The sequence below is a fragment of the Syngnathoides biaculeatus genome, chromosome 15, assembly GCF_019802595.1.
Source record: "Syngnathoides biaculeatus isolate LvHL_M chromosome 15, ASM1980259v1, whole genome shotgun sequence".
Lineage (NCBI taxonomy): Eukaryota > Metazoa > Chordata > Actinopteri > Syngnathiformes > Syngnathidae > Syngnathoides > Syngnathoides biaculeatus.
The window spans coordinates 16,439,542-16,451,765 of NC_084654.1; the positions used below are offsets into that span (position 1 = coordinate 16,439,542).

Consider the following 12,224-nt stretch of genomic DNA (forward strand, 5'->3'; position numbering starts at 1 on the left):
AGGAAAGAAGATCAACATTTAATTCATATTTAATGAATGAAACGTAACATTCAACCACTGAAATAATTCTCTTCTGGAATGTAATTTAGTAAATATGATTTCCCAATTTTAATGGGGAAAACAAAGGGTACTATTAAACTAGACAATCATATCTATGTGTAGACTTTTATTAAACTCAAATATAAATCCTGGCTGACGCTGATAGCGGACAGGTTCTGTACTGGGAACACCACTGATGTTTAAAAAAAAAAAAAAAAGTTGGATGGCTCATTGGCCACCAAAACTGAAGTCGCTACCCGCCATCTTGATACTCCCACAACAACCATGCCGACCTGTGCAATTAATCGCCTGTTTTGTGGCTGGTGAGTTAGAAAGATTTACTTTGACACTGTTAAACTTTGTTTGTAAAGGTTTTTATTTTATTTTATGACAATCTTAATTCACTTGAAGAAAGTTTTGTTTACGGTTGTGGATGTTACCTGTTTACTATCTGCTTCACTTTTATAGGCCGACGTTTTATTTTGCAAAAAGCGATGTAAATATTTTCCCAAACTTCATGAGTGGATAAGGAAGAAAACACATTTTCTGTGAAATTTGTGATTAATTTCATAATACAGAACTCTGCAAATTGAATTTTATTTTCAAATGCGAGGGAATAAGTTTAAAGTTTGTCGAAAATAGGACGTCTCAGAGACAACAAATGAACAATGCATTTAGCATGTATTTCCCCAGTACGAGTCCTTATTTCCAAAATTATATTATTATACTGATTGACTTAAAATTGAATGTTTTTATGACCAAAAAAATGCTTAGTCTTTTGCTATGTTATGATAATGCTTCACAGCGTATTTTGGGAAAAGTTACTCTTACCAAGTCGAATTCAAAATCCTTCATGTTACCAGAATTTAAAAAAAATGTTCAGTTGACACGACCAGTTTTAATTCTACATGCCAAACTGAGAAACCCCCCCCACCATAATCCAATCTGTAAACCGTGTCCTTCACACGGTTTGGGAGTACCAAGAAGGCGGCCACCTGGCTTCAATCAATCGACATAGCACTCCACGTGTATGCACTATCCAGTCTTTTTTTTTTTTTTTTTTTCCCCCAAGATCAGCGACTAGGACACGTTGAAAGACTTTTCTTCTGCCAACAAGGTAACTGCGGATGAGTGTTCAAAACCACAGATATTTTAAGTAGTCATTAACGCGGGAGTTGATGAAAACTGAAAAACGTTTATGCGGCTTGCCGTTTTAATTAATTTCCCTTTTTTTTTTTTTTTTTGATGAACACGCTCTATGAGATGTTGCAGGCAGGATTAGAAGTTGTGAACGCAACCCTTTTCCGGCAACGTCATTATGGCGGGAAGTAGCAGGCTCGTCACTGCCGGAAGCAGTCTAAGAAGGAACCGGTGAATGGTGTGGCGTCACTTTACGGTGTGACGGGACGCATTGTTCAAAAACAATACTGAAATGTCCACCACCTCGTCAGTGTCAACGGTAAGGCTTCATGTTTCCCTTATTTATTATTAGATGATGTGATTTATATCTGGGAGGAGGGGGGTCTGCGCACTTTCTGACGCTTAACTCCACATTCCAGGGTTGTTTTGTTTTCAAGCCAAAATCCAAGAAGAAGAAGAAAACATCCCCCAGTTTAGGTAAAGCATTACTTCCACCACAAGATAAGAAGCTGTTTTTAAAACTTTTAATCTACGCTTTTCCTACAGACGACTATTTCACTCGTGGTTGTGAAGATGCTGAGACCAGTGACATACGGTTCAGACTCTTTCATGAACTATGGAACAAGATTAAAACGGATACAGAGGTATCTAATACAGTGATATTCTGTGATGGGGTTGACACATTTACAAGGGGTTGTCTAGACATGACTTTAGTCCTTTAAATGCATGTGTTTTTGTGTGAGTGATAAGACCCCCCCCCCCATCCCCAAATTTTAGACTGTGCTGTAGACTACTAATCAAGAGGCGGGGTACAACCTGATGTGTTCACGAAGGCAGGGGACAGTTAAACAATTATTGTAGGAAAAGTATAATATTGTACTGTCTTCATTGTCAGCTTTTGCAGGATGAGCTCAACAGGCAAATCCTGGACAGCTTGCTGGACTTCACCAGAAAGTGCTCCTCCACTCGCCAAGACGACCACTGGGCTTCCCAGATGAGGGCCAGCGAGATTCCTACAGCGGCGCTAATGCTTGGTATGATGATAATGATGAGTTTATAGCTTTCTGTCTTCGTACCGAGAGCTAAAATGAATCTGAGGTAAATATCGTACGCTTTCAAAATATATATTTTGTCATCTCTTGTTCTCACTAGGGGTGAACATGCCTGACCACGATATGACCTTCCAGAGTCTGTCTGAGCTGCTTCAGCAGTCAGTCACACCTCACGTGGCCTGTGTCCAAGCCAAAGAGTGTGCAGGTAAGTTAATACTCCACATTGTGAACAAAGTTAAAACAACTAGTTACAATGGAACTCAAGTCAAAAACATAGTGACAGTTTTGAAAAGATACTTGATTTTTTTTTTTTTGTCTTTGGAAACAAATTTTATCATTGGAGATAAATTTCCAGGGTTCAAACTTTCACGATTATTAGTTAACTTTTCTGGCAATGTTTTCATTCATATATTATGTTTCATAACTGCCATAATAGTGTATACTTAAAGGTCTGGTGTCATCCCTATTTATATTTTAAAATAGATATTGAAATGAAAAATACATCTAAAATTATTCACTTCAATGCCTACACGAAAAAATAAATATGAGCGGAGAGCGCGTCATCCGTGCGCAAAGTTGCAGAAGTCTCATTCAACATCCAAGTGGTCGCCATATTGCCTGCATTTACTATCCGTGAGATCACCTCGGAAAGTCTCCATTGAAAACACGCTGTTGCACCTACTGTAGGACACGCCCCTCCAGACACGGAAGCTCTTTTCGAAGAAAACATCTCACAACCGAGTGAAATGTCCGGGGCAATATTATCCTCTTGTTTCGAGCCATATTTAGATGACATTTGGTTCACGGCCAAACCACCTCCCCGCCCTATCCACCTCTGCAGCGGTGATAAACGCCCACTTCCGCAACGGACAGGAATCACCCCAGCCAACAAGGCCGGCGGCAGGCTCGTCCTTGTCAACAAAGCCACGGCCTTTAGCAACCCTGATTTATGGGTTACGCACCCCCAACTATTGTATACACACCTTCCTGTCATTTGGAACCCATGAAGCTCTCATGCAATCTATTTTTCACAACAAAGTGGGTCCCTTGCAAACTTATGAAGGGTAAATCCATCCTCCTGAGTGTTCAAGCAATGTCCAGCAATGCAACGAGTCGGCACTTTGACTAACACGAAGGAACAATGAGCTACCTTCTCGGAGGTAAAATTAATAGAAACAAATGAGTCTTCTTGAGGGCGGTCCTGCCATATACGTCACTTCCTGGTTCTTGAAAACAAATCCCTCGAGAGAATTTTCATGGCAGGAGTTACAAAAAGCTGTATATGTCAAAATCATGTTTTGTGGTGAAAAAACGCATGGGTCCATGTCGGCTGCCATTTTTTTCATTAATAACATATTAAAAATCTTGCATTTCATGACAGTGGCCCTTTAAGTTAACCACACAGTCTTACGTTTAGAAAAATACAAATGACAATGTATATTGTGAGATTCTCAACTCACACAAGGATAGTAAAAGGTTGACCACTATAATATTTGAAATAAAACAATGTACATTTGTTTAGAAACTTATAGAATACAGCTAGCCAGCCAACCTGTGACTAGTTCCAGGATATCAGCTAAACTTTTCACTCCAGTCTGCCACGATGTATAAATGATGTATAGTCAGAGTTGATGCATGTTGTTTCTGAGTCTGCAGTATTGTGTAGCCATACAGCCATATTTTTCTCTAAAAAGTTGGTTAGACTTGGAATTTTTAGGTTTGGACACCTGTGTCTAAGGAAATGTATTTATTTTTTTTAAGCTTTGAAGCACTTGATGAAGAGGGTATTGGAGCGATTGATGCACACGGTGGTTGCTACTGCTGCTGATGATGAGGAAGAAGAAGAGCAGGAAGAGGTTGCAATAAAGCAGGGCATGACTCCGCTACACAAAAGCGTGCACTGCTCCCTGAGTGTGCTCTCCAAATGGTACAACACACAAACAAAGGTTGAGAGCTCACTTTATGTCCAATTATTCTCTTTTGCCATGTTTTTTTCTCCTCATCTATTATTCATCTGCCATTGCTTTTTAGAAATCCAGCACTCCTGGGAAAAAGCGCAGTTCTCCAAGTAAAGACCATCGTCCCCCGGTTGTCATTATTTTCAAAGATTTTGAAGCCTTCAACCAAAAAGTTCTTCAGAAATTCATTCTCATCTGCAGGTAACAATGAACTCTCTTGGAAGGTTCCCCTGGTGGCTTGAATGAATGAAAATGGATATATGATGTCAAAGTTTTAAAGTGCTACGATTTTGGTTCAACGTTTTTGCTTTACAACCTGTTCAAAAGATGTTTTAATAACTTACGTCCCTACTTTGTGAACTGATTTTAAAATATATATAAAACGTATATTATTTTAGAATACAGTATAGTAGGACAATCATAGTCAAACACAATGTGTTCTGCTGGTTGACTTTAAAGTTGTTCATTAAAAACAGATTTTCACATGGAAGTTGAATTAATTAGTACGCTGCATAGTCCAAATCTGTCTGGTGATGCTTTGAGTGATATTTTGCAACATTCTTCAGAATACATTAGCCACGGCATGATAAAAGAAAAAAATACAATACTAATGTAAATGTATGCAATAACAAAAATGTAAACTGACTTATTATTTGAAGACACCTGACAGACAAGTAAGGAAAGGTAACACAGAGGTCTTACTATCGTGATATTGTCAACAACCTGTGACTCACAGCATACATATTGCTGTAATTAATAATGTAGTAGTGTGGGTAATAAGTGGAAAATTGGTGAAAATATAACTAAGGTGTGTGAAGGTGACTACCCTGTCTGTGTTGCAGTCGATACATCGAGTGTCTTCCCCTCATGTTCATATTCGGCATTGCCACGTCGCCGAGCACCATCCAGCACATGCTGCCCCACTCAGTGTCGTCACTGTTGTGCATCGAGCTCTTCCAGTCTCTGTCGTGCACTCAGCACCTTTCCACTGTCATGGATAAGGTGCACATTTGCTCACTTAGCACAGAAGACCTCAAAACTTACATTTTTTTGTTGTTTTAACTAAATTATAGTATTTGTTTTGCTCAATTTAATTTTATAGTTGATCCTGACATCAAAGTTCCCTTTTAAGATGACTGGCAGAGTGATGCAGGTGCTGATTAGCCTCTTCCTCTATCACGACTTCTCTGTGCGAAACTTCATCAAGGGTGTGCAGGTATAGCTTCTGACAGCTTTGCGTGTCTCATCCTGGGTTCTATTGTGTATAGCCCCTTTCTCTTCTGCTTATCTGTTCTACATAAAAAGAACCAAACCTGCATTTTTTTTCACCTTCTGAGGTATTATAAGAGGTGGGATGACAGCTGTGTTTAAGGAAATGCCAGAAATGTCTGCCAAAAATGTTCAAATTTAAGACACATCCATTGAAAGCAGTTGCAGGTGTCCAACAAGTCTTTCATACTTCACACCAGATGCTAGCACAGATGTTATCACACATCTACCGGAATTTGTCATGTATAATGCGGGCCCATGTATATTGTAATACGTACTCCAAAGTTGACTCACAAATTATAGAAAACCCTTCTACCTATGTGTGATCCATTTTTACAAAGCATGATTTTACTTCTCCCCATATGATCAAAACATGGAAGTATTTTCTGCATTTTGTTCACCCCCCCCTCACACACACACAAAAGAATTATTCTGAAGTTAAGCACTTTATTTGAACACATAATGCTTTTTCATTTGCTCTTACCTTTTTTTCCGGCTGACAAGCCGCTACTTTTTTCAGGAACTGTGAACCCTGCGGTGTATTTAACGATGTGGCTGAAAGAGCCCCCACCCCCAGTGGCTATGAGTTTGACTCTTGCTCGTCTGGAATGTTATATTTGTTCTGAAAGTCGCTTGAAACTGTTATTTTATGTCAGTACCTGAGGTCCAGAAGTTCTTGCCGGCTGTTGCAGTGTAGTGACAAGGTATATGTGAGCAAAAAACAAAATACAGATAAAAGCATTGATTGGGAGAGACATAAGCCGCTCCATCCGTGCGCACCGCCATCCACCAATCAAGAAAATAATGCTTGTTGTTCAGTCATCAGTTATATTTAAAAATACAATATTTCACAAATTCTGCTAGGGTATAATCTTATGAGCACAATTGCACATATTATGCAATCATATGTGTCCCTGTCATATTAGAATGAAAATTTCAATAAAGGTTTAGGCTACATTTTTTTCCATTACCTCCAGGTGTTGTTGGTATATTACAATGAAAGTCTACACCTTTCTCATAAGCTCTGGGTGGCAGTGGCATATTGTAATGAAAGTATCCCACTTTTTTTGCAACATCTAGATAGAAGCATACATTTGTCAAATGAGACTTATTTTCCCCTGTACCTATGTATAATAATAATTAGTTATTATTCATAAGTCATAATACGTGAGAAATATGATTGTGTTTTGCTGATTTGAAGCGCACATACTCTTGCTATGACAATATGCTGCTTTCACCGGGTCTGTGCAAAATGGAATGTTTTGGGGGGATCACTGCATAAAAGAAGCTCATGCAGTAGACTTTTTCTGTTCAAGATGGCCCTCCTGGAGCACTTCCACTCACAACCTCTCAGCATCCTGTGCTGCAGCAAGCAGGAAGCACTGCGTAATGTTGCGCATCTCAACCACGAGAGCCTGGAGAGGATCAGGCAGCTGCCTTCGTTCAGCAGGTATGGTAGTCGCTGGTCAAAATATAAACGAACTCCATGTGGACAAAAGTACTTGGAAAGTACACACACATACATACAGTAAATCAACAGGTTATTTAAACAGACCATCTCTTGACCGGGTTTGTGGCCTGTTAATTATTTTTTTTTTTTTTGTTTGGTGATTGATCCCAAAAATCCTGATCAGGTAAAGTCTACTAATATATGGCAAAATCGTAATGCTGGTTTCAAAAGGTTTTGAACATCCTAACTTTGCACAGCCGGAAGTAGCTGTCAAAATAGTTGATTCCTTTGAAACATCAAAAAAATTCAAAGACTCGAGATAAAACCTATGGAGTCTTAATATCAGAAAATGTGTGCCTCCTTTATTTTCTATGAAATTTAATGTGTGCATTCTTCTGTCACGTTTTTCTCTAATTGAATATTACTGAGCAGCATTCTGAACCAAAACCTCCAAAAAGTAGCGCTTGATTGTCGCTAATTTGTCATACACTTAAATTCTTATTTGTACCAACATCTGTTTTACAGTATAAGGTGTGACTCAATTCTCTGTGTGATTCATGTTTAAGATAGCGTCAAATGGACTATGTGAGAATGTAGGCTCAGCATCTGCATGCTTTCTCAAAGGTATCTTGACAAGCAAGAATCCCAAGAGCAGGTTGGACTGTTAAAAGAGGATGCTCACTTAAAGGTACAATGTTCTCTTCTTTTTTTTTTATAAAACACTTACCTGTGCTGACTTGAACCCATGAGTGAGACTTTCAACTGTATTAGGAGGTTTGCCAAAAGCTGATAAAGGAACTGCATGAATACCACAAGAAGTATTATCCCACCCTGAGGTGTCTTCATGCTTTGACCTCCTCGCTGCCTCGCTATCCCCTTGGAAAACAGGCAAGAATTGAGTTTATCTCAACAAAGCCTCCTTTTTTTCCCTAATCTGTCATTGTTGCTGTGGTGTAACACTGGATTACCCACAGATCCGGGAGCTCCATTTAATTTGCCTGGAGAAGAATGTTTGGGAGACGGAGGATTATCAGTCAGCCATGAAGCTTCTTAAGTAAGCAGAGATAATTAATTTTTCTTGTCTTGGTATTTAAATGGCTCAAGCGTAAGCACTGGCTGTAATGCAAATGAGAATATACACTCACTGGCCGTAAGACTTGGTGAACCTGGACATACGCTCATCTCTTTGAAATTTCCTGCATGGTTGCAGTTAGCACTATTGTAATGCCATCCATCCATCTATTTTCTTTGCCGCTTATCCTCACGAGGGTTGTGGGGAGTCTTGGAGCCTATCCCAGCTGTGAATGGGCAGGAGGCGGGGTACACCCTGAACTGGTTGCCAGCCAATTGCAGGGCACATGGAGACAGACAACAGTCACACTCACAATCACACCTAGGGGCAATTTAGAGTGTCCAATTAATGTTGCGTGTTTTTGGGATGTGGGAGGAAAGCAGAGTGCCCCGAGGAAACCCACGCAGGCACAGGGAGAACATGCAAACTTCCACACAGGCGGGTCCGGGATTGAACCCGGGACCTCAGAACTGAGAGGCCAACACTTTATTAGCTGATCCACCATGCTTCCCTATTGTAATGTTGCCAGAAAAAAAGTAAACTTTACAAGGGGAGGGGGGGGGGGAGAAGAAATGTAGCAACATGTTAAAAAAAAAAAAAAAATAGTTACCAGAAAATATCGGGTCAAAATTCCCACAGCTTCTAGAAAACTACTTTAAAGTAGTATCTCTACTTACGAATGTCTCTAGTAATTAAAAATTCAGGTTATGAAACACCTTTTTGGAAAAATATTGTCTCATGTTACGAAGGATAAATTAAGGATATGAAAGGCAAAAATAGGTGCTGTATTTGCAGCCCAGAAATTCCACCAAATCTAAACACCCTGATCTTGGTTTCTTTGGTGCGATAGAGCTGCTCTCCAATTTGCTATCGTCGTCGCATCTTCCCAGCATCCCATTCGCTAGGAGGGACGTCAGGGAGAAAATGCTAACTCCACACAGGCGGGTTGCTATTTCAACCCTGGTCCTCAGAACTGTGAGGCAGATGTTGACCACTGTTTCAATGTGCTGCTGCTGATTTTTAATTTTTTGAAAACTTGGAACTGTTATGATCCTCCCGTTGTTCCTCCTCCAGGATGTTGGCCAAAGACGAACTGATCGCTTTGCTCCAAAGATGCGTGGAGATTCTGCAGCCCCCCAACTCAAAGATGAAGAGCGCCCTAGTCCAGTTGGAAGACATGCTCAGCAAATTTAAGCAGTTGGACGGTGAGTGCTGAGGAGCATCTGCTGAGTGTCGGCTTTACTTAAATGGCCTCGTTTCCTGAGGATTGTTACGACAAAAGAATTAAGCATCGCTTGCTGGTGTTTTGCATGCAGGGGCCAGTGAGGTGATGACATGTGACGATGAGATCCCGATTTCACCTATGAAGAACCTTAAGAAAACTGACCTGTACCAGCTGCAGAAGGTACTATCGCTCTCCACTGTGGGAGGTTACTTACAAATCTTTGTGGTGATAGCTGTCGCCCATTTCACGTGTTGTCAACAGGCTCTTCTGGAGATGAACGAGTCTAGAAGAAGGAAGAAATGCAGTCCCTTTGAGAATCTGCGAAGTGAAGCGGTCACATTTATCGACAACCTCGTAAAGTGAGACAAATGGATCTTCTGGTCGTCTGTCTCCTGTTTATGAACACTTACTTGCTTTGTAGGAGTCACCTGTCTCCTCCAGAGTCCCAGACGCTGAATGAAGTGTGCTACTACAGCTCTTCGTCGTCTGTGAGACGCTACCTTAACGCCACACCCCGCACCTCCATTCAGGCCGCACTCAGCAGCCCCTACTATTATCTTCGGGTATGTCAACATTATATGTAAACACTTTCAAGTCATACTTTTTGTACAGTTGCACACACATGGTGGGACTGGGAGATGACATGTTGATGAAGGACTATGTCTATCTCAAAATATTTTCAAGCTTTTCTTCTCTCTAAAACACAGAGAAACATACTGTTGAAGTTTCAAGGTTTTTTTTTCCCCTCCTCTTTTTGTTTTAATGTAGTTGATGCTTTAAAGGTAGTGTTTTTCATTAGACAGTGATGTTAAAGATCTGTTTTCTATCCCATTTGTCCTTGTTCACGTCGCGGGTGTGCTCAAGACTACACCAGCTGACTCTTGTTGAGAAGCAGGACTGGCCATCGCATGAAAAGTCAGCATATGTTAAAACAGCTTCATTGGAAAAAAGGGCAACCAAAAATTGCTAAAAAAAGATATTCTGTACATAATATATGAGGTGGCTCAGAAAGATTCTAGGACTTGTCACAAAAAATCTATTTTAAACCCAAACTATGTACTTGCAATTAAGTTGTAAATATATAAATTAATTATATAAGTAAGTTATTCTATTGTACTTATTATGAAATGATTATTTCACATTATAGAAACACATTTGCAATGGTTTTTTTTTGTTTTACAACAGAATCATTTAAAAATGTTTTTTTTAATTCAAAAAAATGTTTGGACAAAAGAGAGCGTTGAGAACTACTTAAGTTTAGAGATGTTTAATTGGAAATCAACTATTACAAGGAGGAGCTATGATGACACTCAATTTCTATACTTATCAAACTTTACCGCAACCTTCACTCACCATAAATAAAAATCAGATAAATCTCCTGAGGTTTGGCAACGTGACTTCACTCATGATTATGGTTTAAACGGCAGTGTTGTTTGACTTCCAAGTAATTATTTTTTTTCCCCGACATTTTGGTTGAACTCCAAATTGAACCACTTTTGGGAGGATCATTTTAAGTGCATTGTGAATGTCTTTTTAAAATAATGATTTCTTGTTTCAGAATGAAAGCCTAAAAACAGATGACGGGAGTGTTTCCAACGCGGCGCCTGACATCTGCATCGTTTACAAGCTGCACTCGGAGTGTGGCCGCCTCATCAATCTCTACGACTGGATGCAAGTGAGTTGATTCGCCTTAATGCCTCATTAACAATAACTTTGCCCTGATTAACATTGTATATAAACAATTGGAATAGGTTTATGGTTCTTAATGTTTTGTTTTTCCTTCTCCATGTTGGTTGTTTTGTGAATCAATGCTTTTGATGCAAAGGTTTGGATTTGCAGCGTGATGGTGTTTATGTTTTTAGGCCTTCTCTACTGTGGTGTCTGCAGCGGAGGGCAATGATCCAAATTCGGACAACTTTGGCAAAGTGGATGATGTCAAACAGTATCCTTTCCCAGCATGTTGTTTATATGTTCAAAATTCAGGGTATAAATCAGGTTTGCAAGGTATGACGTACAAAGGTGACTTCCTTAACAATGCTCCAGTGCTCGGTTCATCCGGGCTGTGTCAGAGCTGGAATTTTTGGGGTTCATAAAGTCCACCAAGCAGAAGACAGACCATGTGGCCCGACTCACTTGGGGAGGATGCTGACCATTAGTCCAATAACAAAATATAAATTCCCTCTGAAATGTTTTTTTTTTGTAGTTTTCTCCCATTAATTAAAGCTGTCTGATACCTTAGATCATGTGTTAATTTCTTAAAATATTAATTGAATGAGGTGATACTAGATGAGACGGGACACTGCACTTTTTCTAAATCCAATACCGTACTGTGTACACTATTGGATCTGGAGTCAAACCAAGAGGCAGAGCATCACTGCGTGGAACCAACCCAAATATGGTACAATTTCAAGTCATGCCTTAAAAAAAGTCATTGCGAAAACAAAGTGTAATAATAATAGCATCTGGATTTTTGGTTTAATTTATCACAACGCTATTTATCCCGGCAATACCTATAAATGGGGTCTCCGGGTGACATCGTTCTAACTGTTCTTTTAACCCCGCTGTTATCGCTTTTCAATCAGATATGTTGACTTAAGTGGTTTTGCCGTATTTTGATTTTATTCTGCTCTCTATACTTATTTGAGTTAAGAATGTTAGAAATAGCATAAACTGGTTAATTCACATTGCATTGTTTCCTGTAGGACATACTACACTTAGGAAGTCAACCAACATCATACAACTTCTTTGACTTTGTATGTTCCACTATATTAGGGACACAATCAAATGAGAGCCGATTTAAACGGTGCCAAAAGTGAGTTGGTGAGACTTTTTGTAAATAGCATGGTGAGTAGTGGTTAGCACATCCGACTCAGTTCTGAGATTGCAAAACTGCCAGGGTCGCTCGTCTCCAGCTACTTGAGCTTCCTCGCCTGTGCTAGAAACATGCATGTGCAAGATGAAATTGGCCATAGGTGCGATTGTGATGTCAGTTTGTGCTGTGATTGACTACTGACCTGAC

The 12,224-nt window shown here is 39.8% G+C and overlaps 1 protein-coding gene across 3 annotated transcripts; it reads left to right on the forward strand.

The window, feature by feature from the left end:
• The first annotated feature begins 278 nt into the window (after window positions 1-278).
• Window positions 279-11,445, forward strand: orc3 (origin recognition complex, subunit 3). 3 transcript variants are annotated; one of them, XM_061844685.1, is made up of 22 exons: window positions 279-362; window positions 1,112-1,156; window positions 1,303-1,498; window positions 1,599-1,656; window positions 1,726-1,823; window positions 2,075-2,213; window positions 2,332-2,436; window positions 3,993-4,177; window positions 4,263-4,390; window positions 5,032-5,191; window positions 5,292-5,405; window positions 6,775-6,908; window positions 7,533-7,596; window positions 7,680-7,796; window positions 7,883-7,962; window positions 9,055-9,185; window positions 9,297-9,385; window positions 9,467-9,564; window positions 9,627-9,768; window positions 10,764-10,880; window positions 11,068-11,147; window positions 11,249-11,445. In XM_061844685.1, the coding sequence occupies exons 3-22, from the start codon at window positions 1,472-1,474 to the stop codon at window positions 11,352-11,354; spliced, it is 2,172 nt and encodes a 723-aa protein (XP_061700669.1). In that variant the 5' UTR covers window positions 279-362; window positions 1,112-1,156; window positions 1,303-1,471; the 3' UTR covers window positions 11,355-11,445. The 3 variants fall into 3 exon arrangements, with proteins under 3 accessions (XP_061700669.1, XP_061700670.1, XP_061700671.1); XM_061844687.1 differs by having other exon boundaries at window positions 346-362; window positions 1,312-1,498; XM_061844686.1 differs by lacking the exon at window positions 1,112-1,156 and having other exon boundaries at window positions 283-362.
• The last annotated feature ends 779 nt before the right edge of the window (window positions 11,446-12,224 follow it).

Excerpts from the sequence above, each read along its gene's own strand:
- orc3 (XM_061844685.1), top strand. The coding sequence starts at position 1,472 with ATGTCCACCACCTCGTCAGTGTCAACG. Across the intron at positions 1,824-2,074 it reads AGATTAAAACGGATACAGAG|CTTTTGCAGGATGAGCTCAA; the intron begins GTATCTAATACA and ends CTTCATTGTCAG. Across the intron at positions 4,391-5,031 it reads AAATTCATTCTCATCTGCAG|TCGATACATCGAGTGTCTTC; the intron begins GTAACAATGAAC and ends TCTGTGTTGCAG.